Raw genomic sequence first — 22,356 nt, 5'->3', positions numbered from 1 at the left:
ACAACCGTAATAATACATTTTGCTTTAAAATGGTGTTTTAAGTCCCCTTGAGTGTTTTAGCTCCATATCGGTAATAATGCACATCCATGCTAATGCACCTGAAAACCCAGGTTGTCTATACAGAAAATACTACACACAAGAAGCCACAATGGTCTGAACTAAGATGACGGATTTCCTGTCTTGGACTGACGCAGAGCAGGAACTGCTACTGACAGTGAGTGAGTAATATAACGTTTAAATAATATTTAATCTCCTCTGCTCTCTATTGATTTGTATATAATTATATTGTACTGTGGATGTTTTTCCCTTGAAAATGTTGGCTTGATAAATGCTTTTTGTGATAATTGTTTCTTTTCGTGTCATACATTAATCTTGCTCGCTTGCATATTTTATTAAATCTATACTTGTAAAGTTGAGAAATAAACACAAGAAATGGCATCAGAAATGGTGACGAGATCGGGCTAGAAATAGCGAGTGCAAGTTGTAAGACAGTTTGTGGATGTTAACTCTTTCTCCTCTTTCACCAGGAAAAAACTGCCCCTAAAAGCTCACACAGCTTCAGTGTCAATTGAAGATGACACATTCCGTTTGTTATGTGATCCATTGCTGTCGCGAGGGCAGTTTTAAAGAAAGAAACCTTTTCCTATTGAAACAGGGATTTTCATTTAGTTGTTTTGTTTTTGTGGAAGAAACCAACCCCGCGGTGCTGTGTTGTCTGCATCAGAGATTCAGCAGCACAACAAACAGGCAAGGCAGTTTGGGCTGTGTGCCTTCCTCGCAGCCCATAGGGGAGCTATGGATTGGTGTGTCTCGCTCGGCAGGCTTTTCAAAAACACGCCAAGCTGTGATGCTCAGAGAGCAGCTCCGGAGGCTGGGACCGAGCCGAGGCTGCAGCTTCACAAGTGGTCAGGGCCGCATCGATTTAAGATTTATTCAACCAATGCTATCAATGCAGGTTTTAGACGGGTCACCGTGTGAATGTCAATATACCGCCAAGCAGCGCTGTGTTGAGTTGACCATTTCCTCCAATAGACAAGAGGCTATTGTGTGAGTGTGTGTGTGTGTTTGTTTGTGCGAAAGAGAGAGAGAGAGAGAGAGAAAGGCAGACAAAATCCCTGTCTCTTGTTAATAATTATTCCATTACAGGTTCAATATGTCTTCGAGAGATTACTGGAAACATGACATTATTAACTGTGCAATGTACAATATTAATTATGGTACAACATAGAGTGCTGCCTATAATTGTTATAGGTTAGCCTACCGTAATGAAATACATTTTCATGATTTAAAAAAAACAAAGAATTATCAATCTTTTTTTAGTCAAAATATCCTGATGAGATTTTGTATTAAATCTTTTTATATAGCATTTCCAGCTGTATTTGAAAGGTTTTTTTAAAGCTGATTTGACTGCATATAGTTTGGATGTTAATTGCAATATCAATAAATATGAAAGAAAGTAAGGAAGAAAATCTTTCTCTCTAAATAATTTCTCTCTACGTGGGTTTTTGTAGCACAGGGGTTTTAAATAGCATCACAAGGGAGATACAATTGACAGACAATATGAGTAAAGGATTAACTAAAGAAAAATGTTCCGGTCAAAATTTCTTCGGGGATTTGCACCACTGGGACTTTCCGGCCCTGCATCTTACCATAGTTGTGTACACTCTCAAGTGATCAAAGGATCCTGCTGAAATCTAATTATACTGTTTTATCAAGACAAACGTTACTTTAAAGTTGTTTTAAGGGATGTAAAGTGTTTACCACAATCACAGAAGTGGTGCTCTGAGACAAATTAATCTGGGAGCTGTCGCTTAATTAAATTAAGACCATTGGCGTATTGGCTTTTCTTTTTTTAAAACCTGCACATTTTCAAATATGTGTAAGGCCCAAAGAGAGCAAGGAGAACATTAAACCTTATTTGTCTGCATTTGTGCAAAAGGAGCCACATCTTCCTTATCCTCTCTAGTCCTATAAGGCTGTAAGAATGTTTGTATTTGAAATCATTTTCCATATATTTCCCTAAAAAAAGTCCCAATTTAGTAATGAAATGGGTATAAACCAACATAAATCTTAGATTAAAACAAATGTATTAGTTATTCCCCTACTTATAGATATTTTCGACAAATTCATTTAATTAAAAAAGGTATAAATGCTGTTCCGAAACCTTTTTTACACTGCAAGGACAATGTAGCTCTTTCAAGACCTTTTAAAGCTAAAACTAGTCAAAAGTGTAAGACTGAAGTTAAATAAATAGCTTTTAGTTTGGGATACATTTAAATGTTTCTGTGTGGACATAAAATGTAACCTAATTATTATTACATCTCTTTCAAAATGTGTTTTCTGTTGTAAATTATAATAAGCGTATCTATAAGCATATTAAGCAATAACCCCAACACCACGACCCTCCTCCTGGAGACCACTCCCCTTCACAGCTCTGTCAGATTGTTCCTTGTGTTCCTCTCTCTACTCGTCCAAATGCCCTTTTCACATTTCTAACATCAAATGTAAAGAATAACTGGATCGTCTCTGGAGAAAAGAAAAATATAATTTTGACTAAATAACATTTCAACAAACTATAAAATGGGATCAGGAACAATGGTGTGAGAAACTTCACTGTTCATCTAATTTACGAACCCCAAAAAGGTGGATTTACTGTGTATTGTTCCTATTCAGACCCACAGTTCTGAATGTCTGCCAGCAACAAAGCAGACTGAAACAAAGGAGCTGCCTGGCGGTATCTGCTTCCGTTAACATCCAGCACCATACGGCTCTCACAGACTCGACTGCTCCTCACCTTTCCGATTGAGTGGGCACAGGGAGGGGCGATTTTCACACTACTGATCCACAACAAACCAAATCTGGCCATCTTGGCCAATATCTGCACCATTGAGCCAACTACAGGGTGACAAACGTGATGTGGTCCAAGCCTGTAACTATTTTGGAATTCATGGATTTTTTTGCATCATCAATTTATATGTATTGTATTGTTTATTATAACTATTGTCTTTGATACATTTAAGTTTTACTGTGATGTTGGCTCAAATAAAAAAAAACAACACACTTAATGATCTCTGAGGAAAAAAGCAATACAGCTGGAAGAGGAGAACATCAAATCCAAAGCCTGGAAACCATATCAGTCTTTAATATCACGTAATTGACTGGGGTTGGTGTTAAAGTCCCTGTACTGTCTGTGTGTGATGATTGGACTGATCCATTGAAGCCCTGCAGCAAAACTGCAACTGATGAAAATTTGCTAATTAACAAGGCGGAAATGTGTCTAACAATGACACGCTGGAGCTTTAGACTCCGAAAAGACGAACCAATCAGGACACTTTTAATATTGGATACTCTTTTAAATACAAAGTGATTTTATTTGTCTTCACATGGCTGTGTTGGGATTTACTTTTAATTTGACTCCGCCCTTTGGGGCTGAAGTTTGAACTGTCAGTGTCTCACCTGGTGTCAGGACAGACATACACAAGGTTAGTCATCCATTATGGATGTCCAGCCACGGCCAATGGAGGACACTACGGTCACCTTGTTGGATGTGAAAGCGTGGGGAGAAAACCATCACCTAGAACAGTGCACGTCAAAACATGGACCATAACAGTTTAAAATGACTTGTGTACAAAGTTGGATATCGTCTTCCAACAAAAAACTGAGCAGAATATCTAAGTTCTTGGGTAAGATTACATGTTGGCTTTTCCAACAGACAGAAATCCCTTTTTCTGGCTTCAGACCCCAGTTCTGGTGCAGTTCACTGAACCTGATTTCCCTGTAGGATCAGGCCCATGATAAGTCTGGCTTGTCTTCCAAGCCTAAAAATACTGCAGTCCCAACTCATCCATTAGGCATAAACTGTCTTGTGGTGAGCACTGAGGCCAGGCAACGGACTGCGGCAGATTAGACTTCCTGCTTCCTGGCCTATGGCTTATGCAGACCTGGGAACAGTTCAATTTGCGTGTTTAACAAAAAGATGGCTGCAGAACTGAACAACACAACCCTTGACACAAATGTTAAAGGAAAGCAAGGGGTGTCCTGCTAACACTTAGTGGCTTTTAACATTCTGTGAATAGAAAGTAAATATAGTGGATTTACATGTCAGATAATAATCAGGTTAGCAGTAAATTAGTAAATAGTCGACAGACAATTAAATGGCAACTTTCTTCTTCTTATTCTTTGTTTGGTTTATTGGTGGGTGGCAACTAACGTCAGGGGCATACTGCAATCAGCTGTGTGATTCAATACCCTACTTCTACTTCTTGCTACTACAATAAAATAAATGAACCATTTGTCTTGGTTTCCATTGTTCAGACGATTTTCTTGTGTAAAGCTTTGGTTCACAGGCCAGGTTTTCTATTTTTTAAATTTCTATCTCTGTGCCAAACGTCTGAGCACATATGACTCATGTGTTAGATAAGAAGATACACAACAGACAGTGGGCTGAGTTGAGGAGTGCGTATGCAATGCATTTGTTAGCCTGGCGAAGGAACTAGCCAGTAATGGATGAAATCAACACAAATATAGCTCTGGGTTCCCGATCAGGTTAAGGTCTCAAATCGACCAATACTGCTCTGGTTCTGTTGGTCTTGTCCTAAAGAATCAAGGTCTGCATCCCGATTGGAGATTGCACCTTATTGCACTTCACAAAAGGTAACGAGAACAAGAAAAGCACAATGGGCTTCATTCCCCAACCGTTCTTAAGAAAAAAATGTCTTCTTAAAGCCCACTTTTAGCCCAGTTTTTAGAAGATTCTGACATTCACCGATGTTTATTTTAATCTGGTATTTGTTCTTATGTAAGAAAAGAATCTACGCACACTGAAGAGCACTCTTACAAACACCTGAGAGATCTAAAACAATTAAGACATCTAAAAGTGTATACCACTGCTTCTTTATCCCAGTTACAACCTGTGCTGACTGCTACTGCCCTGCAGCCTCCCGTGATATACAATGGAAAGAGGTCCAGTGACAGGTGTTGGCTCGGTCTAAAAAAAAAAACCTGTAACGCAGCCTTCACAGGACCCCCTTTTTGTATCCACAAGGAGCTGAATAAGTGACATGGCTTTGGATTTATAGGTCAGGCCTCCAGCAGGGTGGCAAGCTGCAGCAGGGCCCGGAGATCACAGTGGCAACACTGCTTCCATCTGTTGTCACGGTCTGCTTATATCTGCATGCTAATCCCTCTGTACCAACACCTTAATGAAAATAGCCTGGTGGCAGGGCTGCTGCCACAGCTCTTTCAGGATGAGGAATTAGCAGAGCAGCGAGCACAAAGACCCCGAACCTGAAGTTGATGGGATGTGAAATGCAGATAGAGCAGGAAGGGAAAATGGGAGATTAGAGGAAAATCAAAGAGGTAAGAAGCAGAACCTCCACACTGGCTACCTCGTTTCCACATAAAAAGATGTTCACCGATTGAACCTGCGCGTCCGGTAGATCGCCTTGAAGTTTGCTAATTCATGCAAAACATGCAGGGGGTAGTCAAGGTCAGTTATTTGTTATTATTACAAGGTGTAAAGGTCGTTGCCATTCAGCGGGCACCGACGTGCGCCTCCCTGCCTCCGTTCGGCAGATGTAGCTTCTGGCAAAAGTCTGGAGCTGACTAATCATTTGTGTATGCAGCTATAATATGCTTTCAATGTCTGAAAATACATATCATCCATCAAAGCACGATTGTAATGTCTTTGGGCTGGAAAAGGGCACAGGGAGTAGGTGTGGCATATCTAAGATCTAATAAATATACATTTCCTCAGGCAAGAGGAGGAAGCTGTGAGATCTAAGGATTCATTTCCCACTCTGCCGACATAGCAGATAAGGTTTGATACAGTGCAGGCATGCAAAAAATATACAAACTGAAACGGAAATATCAAACTTTGTAAATGTATGTTGCACACAGACATACAACATTTCTGCAGTGCCTATAGGCTGCGGTGTCTGGATGGCATAAAAACAGGAAGAATCTCCATCTATTTTTATGTGAGTACTTTGTAACCTACACCCATTCATCATTTTGCACATCCCTTCCCTGTCATACCGGATGCAGGACATGTAATATACAGGGAAACTAAACAAGATGGTGGGATGTGTTATATCAATTATGATATGCCTGAGGTTGTTTATAATTTCATAAATTCATATAATTGAATTCATATAAATGTTAATGGAATAGTAATGCAGTCAACCTTTGTTTTTTGGTTTATAAGATTTTCAGTATTTGACCTTTTTTTTCTTCTTTTGTGGGTTATGTCAAAAGAAAGGAAAATGTAATTTTACTTCAAAATAGTTTCTGCTTTGTCAACAGGAATCTTTACCATGACGGAGATGTGCAGGATGCGCAGCTCCTCCTTGGCAGAGTCGCTGGCGGGGTCTACTGTCGGTTCTGGGAGGTTCAGGCTGCCGTCCTGGTGGTGGATGTGGAAGAGCAGAGTGCCATTCTCCAGCCACTGCTGCCTCCAGCGCACCAGAGGGATGTCTTCTGAGTTCCCGGAGATCTCTGCCAGATACAACGGTAAACAAAGAGGGGACTGAATGAGAAGCGTTGCAGTTTCAATGCACATTTCCTAGCAACCGTTGCCAACCCCTTGACGGATACCCACTGGGACAGAGCAATCTATTGAAACAGAGACATGTCATGGTGTGGATTTAATAACGAATAGCTTGAAAGATGCACCAGATAATGAATGTGACGTGTCAACGTTAATTAGTTTCATCCAGTTTCGAGCTGTTTTGACGAGACAGGTGAATGTTCACTAGATGAAACTATTGGAGGAATTTCAATGACCATCAGAACAGATTTGCATGATTTCCAGGATGATTATTCCTAAAACTCTGGCTTTTTATGCACAGCTTCCTCAAAAGGTAAAATAACAGTAGGTTCAACACAAATACCTGCACAAGTATTAGTTTTCCCACCAGCCTCGGGTGTGCTTTCCGTGTACTGGTAATTAGCAAAAATTAGCATGCTAACAAGGTTTGGGAGAACAAAAAAAAGTGAAGAAATGATTAAACTCGAATGATAAAAGATGAGTAAACTGGGATTTTATGGAAGCAGCGGAACAGAAGAAATACTGCGCTTTGTGTCACACCTCAGTTCCTCAGACAATACATTCCACTCCGAGCTGTTTGAAGTATTAGGGATGCCAAAACACACACACACTCAGCGCAGAAATGGAACAGATTATAAATGCATGACGGAGCTTTATGGGTGATTTTGCATTATGTAAGTGTGAAGAGGCGCAAAGATGCATCAGGCTCATAAGTCATGAGAAGCGGGAGCGCCGAGTGGAAGACAAATGAAAATAGATCACGGTAAGTCCAGCCAGGACTCGGCACTGAATCCTTCACCCAACTCCAACCATCAAACTGCTGCTGGACATAAAAATACTGAATGTTCTTGAGCAGGTTCATGGATTTTCACATCATGTCATTTTTACAGATGATATGCAGTGATACTACTTCAGTGATACAGTGATTTGCAGGTCTGTAACAAAAAAATGACTTCTTTGGTTAAAAGGACAAAGCTGTGTAGTATTCGAGTGTACAAATGATTTTCAATGAAAATATGTCAGTGTAAAGTAGGTCAACATTGAAAACATGCAAAGAAACACAGCAATTAGAATGTTACTGTATCAAAATGTCCATGTAAAGCAGAAATGTCTTTTCAACTGATTCAGTCAATTTTCATACGAGACATACATTTGTGTTTTGGCTTACAGATTACCCAATCTTTGCTTAATGGGTATCACTGCAGTTAAAGGCTCTCTAATTACATTTGTATTGTTTAGTCCGTTTTAGATACCAAACATTTCATGAATGCATAAAGTTTCTAACTTCTTTACTCACTCTCTGCAAACATCTAATTTCTCATCTATGTTTCTTTTAGAAATGAAATGCATTATGAGCAATTTTAATTATGAAGGTGTATAAGGGATGCTGTAGACAATAAATATTATAGAGCTGGCAGATGGAGTAATGTGTGAACAACTTTTTACTTTCCAACACTAAAGTTTTTTTAATTTGCAAGATAAAAGTTACAAACTAATTAAAGATAAACTTTTGTGGTTGTTTTTGTCAGTGGACAATATAACAAAATGAGTAGGCTACATTTTGCAATCAGATTTAGCAACGAGGGAATACTTCCTTTTAGCCAAGACTCTGTTGTGTGTATGGATAAAACTTCAGTCAATGCAGAACACAGCTACAAGTGATAAAGTGGTGTTTCACCGGGGAAATAAAGCTTCAGATAGATGAAAGCTGAGGGTTAAGAGAGAATGATAGTTTGGTTGGACCTGGGCGGTGGGCAGGGTTGGATGACTGGACAGCAGACAGGAGAATGAACCTTGATAAAGACAACCTTCACTTTGAAATAAACAAAACGACACGATGACGTTTGCTAAAATTTTTGACTTAAATTCAAGAGATATTTTTTTTATTAATTACTTCAATGAAATCCTCCTATCCTAACCTGTACAATGTTGTGCAACAAATAAAGTTATTCATAGCTTTAATATTTGTATTTTGAAATACACTGCATTTACACATACTGATCAACTTTTTCATCAAAGAATCACATCTTACTCCTCACCAGGAATAACACACTGTATTTGCATGTCTAAGCACACAACACTACACACACCCGTCTGTGTGAAGCTGTCCCATATGAATCAAAACTCGGAACACTGAGAATATGGTAAATCTGTCACACACACCTTCATTTTTCACCTTTGCTCTATATAACCCAGAAGTACAACATTTATCAGAATATTTGTGTTCTACTTATTCTGCAGAGACATAGAGTGAGACATAATTGTACAGTGTGGAGAGGGGACACCTCGTATGTATCATTCAAGGTTCACTCAGGGGCATCATATTCGAGAGGTCAAAGCAGAACATAAAGTTCAGCATCATATTCAGTGACAGAAGATTCCAAAGTCTATAGTCTGTATGTTTTAAAGTTATGTACATGCATGCAAAAGCTATTCAGCAGAGAATACTTTGAGACAAATGAAAAAGGGAAAGCATAAATATAAAACTAAAGTGATCAATACACAATTCAAACCTATAAAGCATTTAAGTGCTACATTTTCTTACATTATTGTCTAATAAAACAAGTATATTCTCACTAGAATATTTTTAGTAATCACTAATCAGCCTATTTGCATTCTGTAAACACTTTTTTTATAGTTCCATTGTTGTTAGCAGGGGCCATTAATCCCTTCCAAAATTCTAATTAGGCATTTGCACATCGCATCCTGTTTAATGCTGCCATTTAAAGTATGGTGCACAGTGCACCATCTTATACTGTTTATGGATTACTTTGAACACTGCCCCTGTGAAATACCATTACACTAATTGCTAGCATGACCCTGTGCAGTACACAAATCTGTTGCCCAAATATATTACGCTAGATCTACAAGCCATTAAATAACATAAAGCTCATTTTACACACAGATGTCACGATGAACCAAAACGGAGGAAGATAAGCACGATGCAGAGCAGAAAGGGACGGCGGGGGTGCACTAAAGGGACACAGTCCATTAGCGAATAGTACATAATTGATCAAAGTCCATACGACTCCGCTGTATGTACTGGTTTATTCGTGTAGCAGCGCAACGCGGCGCGGCACAGCGATGGTTGCAGGGAGTAAATAATAATGAGGTTTGGACTTGATCAAAGGAAAAGACTAGGACTGAGTGACGCGAGCACTTCGCCGAGGCTTTGGGGAGATGAGAATTAGGACGGAGACAACAGCCTGGGAAAGGCCAGAGAGCAGCGCGGAGGTGAAGCTCTGACGCTCTTCACTTTTTTGCTGTCACGCAAAACAAGACCTACTTATCGCTGTAAGCCTTGAAAACATGCGTCAATCCCATGCTACATTGGACCATTACACTGATTGCTCCCTGTGATGTAGCTTCTAGCAAGTTATTCCTGCTGATTGCAAGCTTTCGCACAAGTGTTTAAACTTTCAGGAGCATGTATCACGTTGCAGCAGCACATTGGCACCAGCTTAATGTGGGTCTCAAGTGATTCAGGGCTGTGAGTCTTCTGCTTTGTCGGCATCATCTGTGCCTGTGATTCCCACCTTATGATAACGACACAAACGACGAAGGATCAAAAATCAAACCCTTGCAGTTAGTATACTATTGTATTTAGCTAGTTAATGGGGAGGAGTTCATTTTACACATTAAGGCTATTTGACATATCACTGCCACTAATGCATATTAAATAGTAAAAGGGCTGATCAGTAGAATAATGCATGTTATATGGCATGAGAAAGCATGATGAAGTCATTAAGGTTAACTTTGAAACACTTAATAACCCAGAGGTCTAAACTGAAACAGAAGCCCGAGCTGATTTCAGACATGCACTGAACTCCAGACGATCTCCTGAAATTATCCAAAGGGGCCGTATACAAGAATACAAATGTCTGAGAACACAGCAGCAGGTCATTGGGAGGTTTGACTGCGAGCAAGAGGGAATGTTGATGACATTTCTAACACTTATAGAAACAAAAGGAATACAATTATCTCAGGAGGAAAAAGACGAGCCATACATATAAAAGACACAGATGAAGAAGTTGATTTTGAAAGATGAGATTCTAAAGTGTTTGGTGATTTGCGCCAACGGCGTTGGTGACGTGCTGTAAAAAAAAAACCATGTGATTTCTGCAGTAGAATGTATGTCCTGCCTCCTGCATGCTGAGCCGTCCCTCATCTGAACGTGTTGGAGATTTCGACTGAAGAATCTCATGTTGGGTTTGTCATATGTAATAGAGAAACTCCAAAGAAAGTCCAGACCCCGAATCCAGGCCAATCATGTCTCAAATTGGCTCTGGATAAATGTGGTGCAAAAGTCAGATTCTGTAGCAACAAAGCATCTAACAAACCGAGAGAGGTACGAAGTCAGTTGCGATTGCCAGAGCACAAGAGACTAATCCAAATAGTACAGAAGATTCAAGGTTCAAGAAGATTTATTGTCACTCCAAAACATGAGGTACATGAGGGGGACAGAACTAAGTACTGACGTCCTGGTAAGCAGCAATGAAATTACACTAGAATCTAAAAACTAAGTAGAAGTAGCAAATAAATACAATGAATATATTGTCGTAACTTTGAACACAATTATACTCTTGCAGCCAGCACACTTTTTTTGCTGAAAAACAATGTCTACTGTGGTACTGGAAATGTGGAACTCATTAAATTGCTGCTCATTAGTGAGATGTAAGCCATGGGCAGATGTGATGGACAGGCAACAACCAGTTCACCCTCTGTTACGGCATCAACCACCTCTGTGGGAGGAGCTGCACACTCTGAAAGGAATGGTGCAGACCATTCAGCATTCAAGTGAGGAGTATGGCTCATTCATTTGAGTAATGAAGGGAAATTGGTTTTCAGGGAAAAACAAAGCATGTATTCAAATATCAAGATATGTGGATGAAATTTGTTTACCAAAGAGCGGAGAGCTATTGCTTTTGTGGGAAAAAACGTGGGGCACAAAGATCATTTCAAACTGTTGTGAGGCGGAGTCACAGGTGAAAGTTAACTACAGCCATTTTCAGACATGACCCGTGGGTTAAGTCAAATAAATTGGGTCTGGAGTCTACCCGGACTTTGCCTTTCACACGTGCACAACGCAGCGGGGGGGGGGGTTCTCTGCACAGACGCGCTTACAAGAGCAACAAATCCTCCCCATTAGGTCAGAGGTGGAGCAGCCGCGTAGCAGCCAGAGGCAGGAAGTGACGCATTTAAGCCCAATCCTATTTCACCCCTCGGCCCTTCCCCTTAGTTTTGCACGTTCACGTGTAGGGGCCGTCCCAATACCTGTTGGGACGGAGGGGTAGGGCCAAAGCGTGGGGACTTGTAGCTCTTGAAACTGACCCTCACTTCAAGCCTAGGGGTACCCAGAATGCCTTGCAAATCACCGGCAAGCTGGGAGAGAGACCCACAAATGCAGCATTTTTTTTATTAATAAGGATTTAAAAATCCCCCCGTCTTTGAAGACACACGATGCACTTGATTGAACCCGTGTATAGCAGCGATGTTACTGAACTAAACTGCTCCTCTAATAACAAAGCATCCTGGCAGGGTTGTCTACAGACCACTGCTAGCAGCCTGTGTGCTCTTGATTCATACGTGAAATGATGCAGAGCATCTAAGCTTTTTGGTTTCAAATGTCATTGATTAACCTGCATTAGCATAGATGTAATTTGGATATTATAGGTTTGTCACTTTAGTAACTGCAATCAATAGCATTGGTTTGTTTAAGATCTCAACAATGTTATTACTAAGACATCCCCACCAAAATATTTGTCTTGTTTGTTTACATCGACGACTACTGATGATGTAACGGCTTCTTGAAGGGCTTTCAATCACTGCCCCTTGTGACTCTGTTTCAGGGGGCAAGATAACACCCGAAAACGAGGGGTAGGGGTGAAATGGGATTGGGCTTTACTCTGCTATGGAGATCACGAGCACCAGCTCTTATCACCACAAACTCTCTTGACATCTGTCTTCTGTGTCTTTTTTACGTCTGGGGCTCCGCTTTTTCAACGGGAGATATTTGTTTTCTTGTTGTTTTTGTTGTACACTAGGAATTTTGAAATATTATGATATTGATGTCTTCATCAACAAATCAAGTTAGGTGAGTTAATTATGAAAACAAAATACCAGAATTAATGCAATTGACAAAATTGAGATTTTTTTTTTGTCTGAATACTTGTATGTTATGAATTCATGCTCTAATTATTTGTAATTCTTCAATAGTTATCAATATATTAATTTGATCATTTCATTGAGTAATATATGTAAAATACAATAGTTTTTAACATGTTTAAGCATATGCAATAGTATTTAATTTCCTTTAATAGTATTAGAGGGGTCAACAATGGTTAGTATGTGTATTATATATATGATTTACCTTGTGTAATTTTATAAAAGTCCAATAACCATTTAAGAAATTATTAGTAGTGTTAAATTTTTAACAAAAAATATGAGTATTGTATTGAATGTAAAAAAATAAGTTTTGGGCATCGGCTACATTAGTGACGTATGTTAGCATGCTAACACATAAAACTGATGACCATGATATACATATACCTTCTAAAGTCTTCACTCTTAAAGTCTTTAACATTGCTATTCTGATCATGTTAGCATGCTAATGTTCGTATCTGGTTCAAAGCGGTCGTGACTAAGGGCAGCCTCACAGAGCCACTCGTGTAGACGGAGCTGTTTAGACATGTTATCGTGATAAAGAGCGTTTTCTTTCATCTCCTTCATGGGCTTTCTGAAAGTAGCATGCTATCTAATGTTTCATATGTGAATTTCCCATTCACTTTCTATGCACCTTCTATGTTTGCACTTACCTGGCCTTAAGTATTCATGATAGGAGTAGGCAACATTAATATTTCGTGCACACATTGTACATGCAAGCAATTACCGAGCAGTACCTGCTGGCGCTTCACGCTGTGCGGGGGTACAGCACCGTCTTTGTCACACAACACATTACACTGATTACTGCAAAGGAAACACTTGCATGCTGGATAATGGCCATAACCCTTATATACATTATAACCTGTTTACAAACCCGAACACTTTCTGTGACACAACAGTGTGTATGTGTGTGTGCGTGGGTACACATTTGTGCATCTGCATGTGTTTGTAATTGTCATATAACTGTAGCTCTCATGCTGCAGTAAAGACAGAGTTCCCTCGGCCCGTAAATAAGATTTAAGAGTCCTGACTGGTTTTAACCTAAATGCAAATGATGTGCCTAAGTGTGACAGGGCACTTTTTAAAAAGTGTGCTTTCTCTCCCCCCAGGGACTACTTTGCCATGAGAGTGGGATTAATGAGACTTTCTTACTGCATGGGACCAGGTCCAGAACCACCCAGCACAGAGGGAGCAGAGAGGACCCAGAGAGAAGGAAAGAAAGAAAACAAGAAATAAAGAAAGAAAGAAAAAAGAATGAAAGGGGGAAGATGTGGTGCAGAGGGGAGAGAAAGAAAAGAGAAAGTGGCCACCCAACAGCATTAAAGTGGATCAAAGTAATCAGATTACGCCACGTTATTAGTGTTGCTCCTCTGAAAGCAGATTCACTGAACCATTTAGTTTAAAGGAGTCTCAGTTCCTTTAGAATTAAATTGATATAGCATTTGCCTTAAGCATTTTAAAGTCTTTAATCCAAGCATAAACAAATGGCCAGTAGCTCCACAAACACTTTTCCATTCCCTAATTGATTGACAGACACTGCCACAATGTAATTGATTACCCAGAATTCAGAGAGTGTGCTGTGCCTTTATATAAATGGTAAAATGTACTTTGCATTAAAATGAGGACAAATTCAGTAAAATCTTGTTCTCCCTCTCCAAGTCACGGATCTCAAAGACCTCTGCTTATCCAAGCAAAACTGATAGAATTAGAAAATCCTCAGAGGGGATTTTAGAATTAAACAAAAAAAAAGAAGAAATGAATCTGTTGGAAGATAAATGCATCAGGATGGAAATAAACAAGTTACAGTAAAGTGGCCTGTCTGTTACAATTGAAGGGACTAGCAGGGCACTTTTTGGGAGAATTTTGGCAGCACAACGCTGTCGGATTTTAGTACCCAGCGGGGAGGTTTTGTTTTGTCTCCGGCAATAACATCACAGTGAAGTGTCAACAGTGGATTAAAATAATTGATCTTATTGGAGAGCATTTCTGGATAAGATGAGGGACTATGTGCTACACTGGAGCTGCAACAGATACAAACGCTCCCTCTAGGACTTTACGCTACGGCTAACTGCTGACAATGTCACGAGGCTTTATGCCTACTGTCACTGTAGTAATACATTAAATGGTTAGTTCACCAAGATACCAAAAATCCATTGGATCATTTAAGGAGCAGTTTGTAACCATGTAGATATTTGGAATTGTATCTGTCCTGTTGAAGAAATTCCTATTTCTGATCCCACATCCTAAAGAAATAACAGTGAATGAACAGATGGCCATAGTCCTGCCTGTGCCTTTGAGTTAGCTGCAGCTCCAACTGAGTGAAGTCTTTCATTGAGGGGTTAATACTACTTGAAGATAGATTATGACCCAGTTGTGACATCCAACATCCAAGAAATATTTGTATTCATACAGTATGAGGCAGGGAAACAAGTGGAAAATACAACCAGCTTAAAATATTGGCTATAAAGTCTCAAGTTGTGACCATGTCTTGACTTTAGCTTCGTTCTTAACATACTGATAATAGGCTTATATTGAAAAAGATTTGTGGATGTACTTTTAAAATGAATTATGAGTACTAAAAAACTAGCGACGTAACGATTGTGAAACCAAGACCGAAATTGCAATACAAACACCCAAAACAGTACACAACTCTAGTATGATGTGATGCTGGGAATGATGGGTGCATGACAGCTCCCTTAACATTAAACCAAATAATCCCTGCCTCCTCCAGGTTAATGGATAGGACAGGTATCAAGAACAGGGTGAAATGTCACGACTAACCGGTGGGGCTGCATCACAGTTTGTCGAGCATGGCGATGCGGAACTGAAACACCACGGCACCCCACCATGATCAACTACAGCGCAAACTTAGGCTCCAAATGACGTCAAAAGCACAAGTTGGCAGCATCAATATCCAGGATGTTTCAGCTTCAATTTTGTACAAAGGGAGGAAAGGGAGACTGGTCATCCATGCGTATATAAAGTCAATGATTACAAGAGACACAACTGACTTTGGCATTGAATAGAAAGTAGAAGTTTAGATAAAGAGAAATTGAGATGGATGAAAAAACTGTCTGGTTGCACAACAACAACAGATGGAGGAAGACAACATAAAAATGTCTTTAAAATATGTCCTTGTCAATTGTAAGGCTCCACTGACACTGTCATTTCAAAGTTGTGGTTTCACTGATGTCAAACAGAATATAGATGCATCATTTCATGTTAAGAAAAAAATGTAAAGTATGAAAATGTCTTCTATAGTACCTGTAAATTTGCCTTTACTGTATAATGTGAAATTGAAATAGGACACAGCTTCAGTTTACCTGCTCAAAAACTGCTCTTTAATAGTCATATATTTTTAAGAATTCACCTTATGAGTTGGTACGGTATCACATTCTGAATAATCTCATATCCTGTCCAAGAGAATCTCAAATATAAAAGATGAGATGTGCTGATTTAACAATATATGCTATATTGTGGCTCCCTTTTTTGAGTGACGGTTTTCTGCATCTATTTAGGCCTGGTTCCCCATGATGATATTCATATTATTCTATTCATACCACATATAAAAACAAACATGCACGATAGGTATATACGATTCATAGAGAAAGCTTTTTGCAAATAAGGCGTTGGCCACATCTCAGCTTCTTTGAAGCTCCATGCCATCACAGCCTGAGGGAAATATGGGTATGACTTACAGATGATGTAAAAGACTTTGTCCAAAGTTCACAAAACATATTTAGATAATCATATGTCTGCTAAATGTATCAAACTTAAATGTTTTGCTGTGTTAAAGTCATTTTCTAACCTTCGTCATGGCCAAAACGCTATGTTAAGTAGACACTTCACAGCCCACTCAGAAATCAGAAAATCAGAAATCAGCCATACTATAGTGTAGTCAGAGGACAGCGTTGAAGGACAACCTGTGTGTGTTTGCAAAGGAATAATATTCTGGAAACTGGTACCCCGTCTCTCCTTCATGCACTTCCCCTGTGAACGGCTGGTCTCTCAGCTGGAGAATGTTGTGTTCTCTTTAATAGTAGTTTATTATGACTCAGTTTGGGGAATTCAGAATCAACAGCTCCAAAGTCCTTTCTGCTTATCGCCATGCCCTCTGGTGACCACGCGATGTGCTGATTGTTATCGTCATCTCGGTGGAAAAGAATTGAGAGAGGATACACTTGTGGCATTACAACTTCTGGGAGAGTCAACTAAAACTAAAGCACCATTTTCCTGTGATATTTGGGATTTAGAGTTCTTTAAGACTGTAGGTGTTTTTGTTGTCTGTGAATTATGTATTCAAACATGTATTTATGTGTGTGTTGATGTATTAGTTTGTTATTGCTAGACATTGGTCCTGTTCATAGGAAGGTCTGTGGATCATCCCTAACCACTAGTGTGTTTATTGCAGACAGATTTAATTTATTTAAATTCAGTTCATTTTATTATCTTTAAAATACATTTTCAATGCCGTGGGCACAGTAAAATAAATACAGAGCCACTGTGAAATCAGGACACCAAGGTTATTTTCAATGAGAGAGAAAATATTGAAAATCACGCTCACATTTGAAGTCATGCAAATTACTGAAAACCTAGCCTTGGACCATTACCTTGCTCACTGGTATGTTTTGTAGTTTGTCAAATTCTTCTGGACAGGTTCATGATTTTTTATTTTACAATCTGTGGGAAGAGGAGCGCTCTTGTGTGTGTGTGTGTGTGTGTGTGTGTGTGTGTGTGTGTGTGTGTGTGTGTGTGTGTCTTTGCTTAAGTTATTAATCGATGGTGTCGGATCATGAATCCGGATCGTTCCGGTCGTTTTAATCCTGATGTCCTGGCTGTGTGCGTCACTTTACGTCTCGTTATTTTCAACGTGTTTAAATACATGTCTTATATACTCCAGAGTGAACCAAACAAAGACAAAGCACTGCTCGGGTCCCAAGAACCTCTGACCAGTGACGGTGTGAGCGCAGGTCAGCGGGGAAGCGAGGAAGGAGGACATGCAACAGTGTCATTCAGCACAAGGATACTATTACTATTATAATATGCTCTTGGCATCATCGCTCTATTTCCCTCTTTCAGAGATTCATACTCCAAAAATACATGCGTAAGTTAAGTTTATAAATGTGTGGCCTATATTAGAATTTATGGAAGTGTTCTTCTTAACTCTTTGTACAATTGCCCTGCAGTGCTGTGACCCCTGTGTTCTCAGTTTAGGTTTGAGACTACTATGACGCAGAGAGTGGGTCTGGCTACTTGGCCTGGAGGATAAAGACAGTCCAGTGCAGCACTGAAGTTCAGTCCCAGTGATGCTCCACAAACACCAGCTATCAAGATGGTCCAAAGAGCAAGGGGGATTTTCTCTTGACTTGCAAGCAACTGATTGGTGAGGAATGCTGTGAGGTATTATCCGTAATGAAGCATTCAGCTGATGGATCAGTTGTCAAAGAGAAGATGAGGGAAACATTTCAGTATCTGCAAGCACTGGTTCTAGACCAGCAAGAATCCTCACCAGTCCTGGATGACATTTTGATTAACTCATTTGTCAACGATTACTCTAGATCTACAGGTTCAGTTGAACAAGCTTTTAAATGTTGTCTCGTGCAAGGTCTTATCTCTGGGAGGGGTTGCAAAGACTCAAGGTTTTTATTCTGTAGATTGACCAAGACTTCACCATGATGTTTGGAGAGGAAGTTTCTGGTAAATTTTTGGCAAAATGTCCTACTTTCTTCCAACCAATGATCTTGGCAGACTGAAAGAACCAGAATTATAATGAGCATGTTGAAGACCTTTTGTCTGCACAACAAAACTCAAAACAGAAAAAAAGGTTTTCTCCTTAAAAGATTTTACTTAAAAGGTTCTTGGTATCTATGGCATAATCATGATTTAAGTGTATTTTCAGCTGTAAACGATTCTGACAATGTTATATTTCCATTTACTTTGCCCCAAGGTTGGGACAGTGACCTGTCAAGCATTCTACTGTTGGTTCACCTACTTCCCCCAACTTCAAAAGGCCACAAAGAGAGGACTAAAATTAGCTGATATCAACCTGTCAATCATGTTGTGAGATATCTAAGGGTAGACATTATTCTAGTTTTTTTAATGCAGTTGTTATAGCACTGACACCACTTATATTTGAATGCTTTCTCATGGTTCTCTATATCTCTACGTTTTTGCAGATTGGAGCCAGTGTTGAGACCTTGCTTGCGAGTTTGGAACCACGACAGCCATCCCTGCAGTGCGTTGGTGAACAGAAGAACAACATCCAACTTTTCTGGATTTGTCAGCATTTTTACACCATGGTCTTTATCCGGGAAAGAATTTTGAAATGTGGTGTGCCGGGACACCTCATCCGTCTATACGGGGACACTGGTTCAACAAATACTATGGACAATGTGGACACTCAAAGAGAAAGATATGAGCCATCACGTTCTCAGGCAGTCTGAACTGATACTCCAGTGACCACCCAGGTTACTGTTGACAAGCAGCATGTGTTAAACATGTGTGGTTCTGTTGTAGCGCAGCTACAAGCATCGCTGTTGCTGAGAGAACTGTCCAAGCAATGGTAGGGTCCATGGACGATCATAGACAGGCAAGAGATGAAGATGCACTTCAGAGATTCAAGGCACAGATTTGGGGAAAAATATGGAAAATAGTTTTGATCAACTAGAAAATCCTTTAATATTCTTTAATACAGGAGCCAAACGATAGAGGTTATTTGAGGAAAAGTGGGAAATTGTTGAGCCTGTTGTACGTTCTTGGGCTCAGATTTGATGTACGCAGAGATTCTGTGACTCACTATTTCTCGGATCTGTTATTTAAGTAACAGGTGATAATCCAGGTTGACAAGGGCTGTTTGGTTTTGTTGAGTCCTTCAGTGCAACATATTGTTGTAGATTTTGTTTAACTACTCAGGAACATTTAAAGTCTGTCTACACTGAAGATGATCCCCGCATGATTTTTCATTGAAAGAAAATCCATACAGAACCTTGTGCAGCTCTGCAGGAAAATCCTATGTTGGTGTTAACAATTGGTGTCAAGAAGATATGCTTGCTCAATACGTTACGTTTTTTACACACCTCTGATAGCTACGCGGTTGACATGCACAATTTGCTTGAAGGTGTAGTGCAGTACGAACTACAACTTGTCTTTCGGTACCTTGTCAATATGAAGTATCTACATGTATCTCTGGAAACACTGTCACAAAGGATCCAAAGTTTAAACTATGGTTGTATTGAGAGATGAAACAAGCCAAGTGGAAGTAGCAAAGATCTTGGATTGACTGCAATTCAGGCATGGTGTCTTTTGCGAAATGCTCCCCTTATTTTTGGTGATGTACTTGAAAGAATCAACAGTTATTGGAATCTGCTTCTCCTCTGGATTCAGATTGTGAATAAAGTCTTTTAAACGATTATTAAAAATGACCAGAGGCGGACTAAACCATTAGGCAAAGGTCAGCAATTGGGTTGGGCGCAGAACTACCAGGGGCCCCATAAAACACCAAAAAATCCATATGCTAAGATGGCATCTGAATGCCTATAATTCATGAGTAACTAGTGTCTCATCACCACCTCCCCCCTTAGTCCCCACTACAATGGACTATTCCATGAGCGCATCTATGGATGTGATACAGGGTGTAAACAGAGACTGATGAGTGAGAGAGGTGATGTGAGACATAGATATAGAATGAAGTGAAGCTATCCAAGCGGTTGTGTTAAACAGAAGAAACGGGAGGAGGGTAAAACATTTTTAGCAACACTGCCAAAGGTAAAAACCTTTTTCAGGGCGTCAGCCGGGACTGACAACGTTGATAAAGAGCAGCAAGAAGCCGCTGTTTGCGCTAGCATTGCTAATAGCGAAGTGGAGGAGCTACCCACTGCTGGTTGCTCAAGCTATGCTGATACAGATAGGCCTAATCAACAAAGTGATGAAGACAGTGATCAACAGCTGGTGAGTAGCAGTCCCCCTACTAACCAATGTGTAATAGGTTTGCTTGAAGATGACCCAAAACTCTGGCCCAAAGAGCTGACAGGCAAAGGGCGCCGAGAGGACCCGTTCAGGTAAAGGACAGCGTTTTTACAAGCAATTACTATCACATGCAAATGATGAATGGAGAAAAGATAACCAGGTCCTGGCTTGTGTACAGTGGAAAAAAAGACTGTGTTATGTGCTTTTGTTGCCGTCTGTTTGGAGGCAGAGAAAAAAACACTCGTTACACTCCACGCTAAGTGGGGATGGGTTCAATACCTGGAAGAATCATGCAGCCCACTTGAAACAGCATGAGACGTCTGCTGAACAAATCACAAACACGGATACCTGGCGCACTCGATTACAGAAACTACAAACAAGCACATCTATAGATCAGGTGAACCAAGATCTAATTGCTCTTGAAGTAAACCGCTGGAAGGAGATTTTAAGAAGATTACTTGCAATTGTGAACCATCTGGCAGAACGTAATCTGGCTAATTTTACTGAGTGTATATTCTGAAACTGTTCAGATGTTTTGTTGGGTTGGGTTAGTTAAAAGTAGGACTTTCTTTGATAAATAAGGATTGTAAAAGGTGGAGAACAACGGATCCGGAGGGCCCCATGCCTGTGTTCGTCTTGAGCCCCCACATGTGTAAATCCACCACTGGGTATTACATATTATTTGAAGCATTTTATTAATGATCAACCCCGAGATGTTTAGGCCAAACATAATTTTTGGAGATCAGTGTATAAAGAGATCAGTGAAGATTTTCAACATTATTACAAAAACCTTGGTAAAACAACAGCAAAGACAGCTAGCTTTTCACTGGGAGAATTTTCATTTTCAGAGGTTTGAGTTTGGTCCACTGCAGAAGGAAATGCTTAACAGCTTGGAGGGTGGAGAGACGTCAATGTGAATGCATACTGTAACATGTCAACTACTAACTGGGTGAAGAACTATGGAACTGAGTATCAAATCAGAATGTTTGTTTTGATTGGAACCGATACAGAAATTCCTGTTTTTGGAAAGATCAACATTATCATTTTAAATGAAGATCAAGCTTTAATTTTGACTTGCAAAGATGACACAATTTATTTTGATGACCACTTTAATGCATTCTGCCGGGTATTTTCTGTCATTTATTTTGATGATTCAATTTATTAAAGACCATATGAAAAACAGTTTTCTAATCAGATGGATAAAAAAAACATACATATTGCCATATTGTGTGCTTTTGAGGACTGTTAGAACCACATGGTGTGCTGAAACAAATACAGTTTCACATTCACTGCAAACTCCGTTGAATTGCTGTTTCAATTTGGCAGTGTCGATTGAAAAACTTTCCTTAACACAATTGAAGGCACCTGCTCTTATTATAATGTATAGTCATATCATCTTTGACTTGTTCATCTTTGCACCTGGTCATTACAATAACCAAGCTGCCCAAATGAGGTTTTTAAAATACAAAAGTCCAGCTTCTTTGAAAGTCACAATCACAACAGTTGGGTCTGAATATTTCCCTTAAGCGACTTTATATATATACGTTTTTTACCTTATGATGAATCATTACTCTACCTTGAGTAGAAACCAGTTTCCCTCAGTCTGTACATGCTGCTCTGGGTCACAATGGACTGTGGTGTGAATTCTAATTTAGTTCAATCTGCCTCTAAGTTCTTTTTCT

The 22,356-nt window shown here is 39.7% G+C and overlaps 1 protein-coding gene across 6 annotated transcripts in view; it reads right to left on the bottom strand.

The window, feature by feature from the left end:
* Positions 1-22,356, bottom strand: part of astn1 (astrotactin 1) — a 423,848-nt gene that overhangs the window by 331,889 nt on the left and 69,603 nt on the right. For all 6 annotated transcript variants that reach the window (XM_035171471.2, XM_035171474.2, XM_035171470.2 and 3 more), the window contains exon 2: positions 6,314-6,495. In XM_035171471.2, the coding sequence (XP_035027362.1) occupies positions 6,314-6,495 (182 nt within the window). The remainder of the gene's footprint in view (positions 1-6,313; positions 6,496-22,356) is intronic.

Source organism: Hippoglossus stenolepis, chromosome 11 (genome assembly GCF_022539355.2).
Source record: "Hippoglossus stenolepis isolate QCI-W04-F060 chromosome 11, HSTE1.2, whole genome shotgun sequence".
Classification (NCBI taxonomy): Eukaryota; Metazoa; Chordata; class Actinopteri; order Pleuronectiformes; family Pleuronectidae; genus Hippoglossus; species Hippoglossus stenolepis.
Note: the sequence above shows the minus strand (reverse complement) of the source record. Positions and strands in the feature narration are given on the sequence as shown.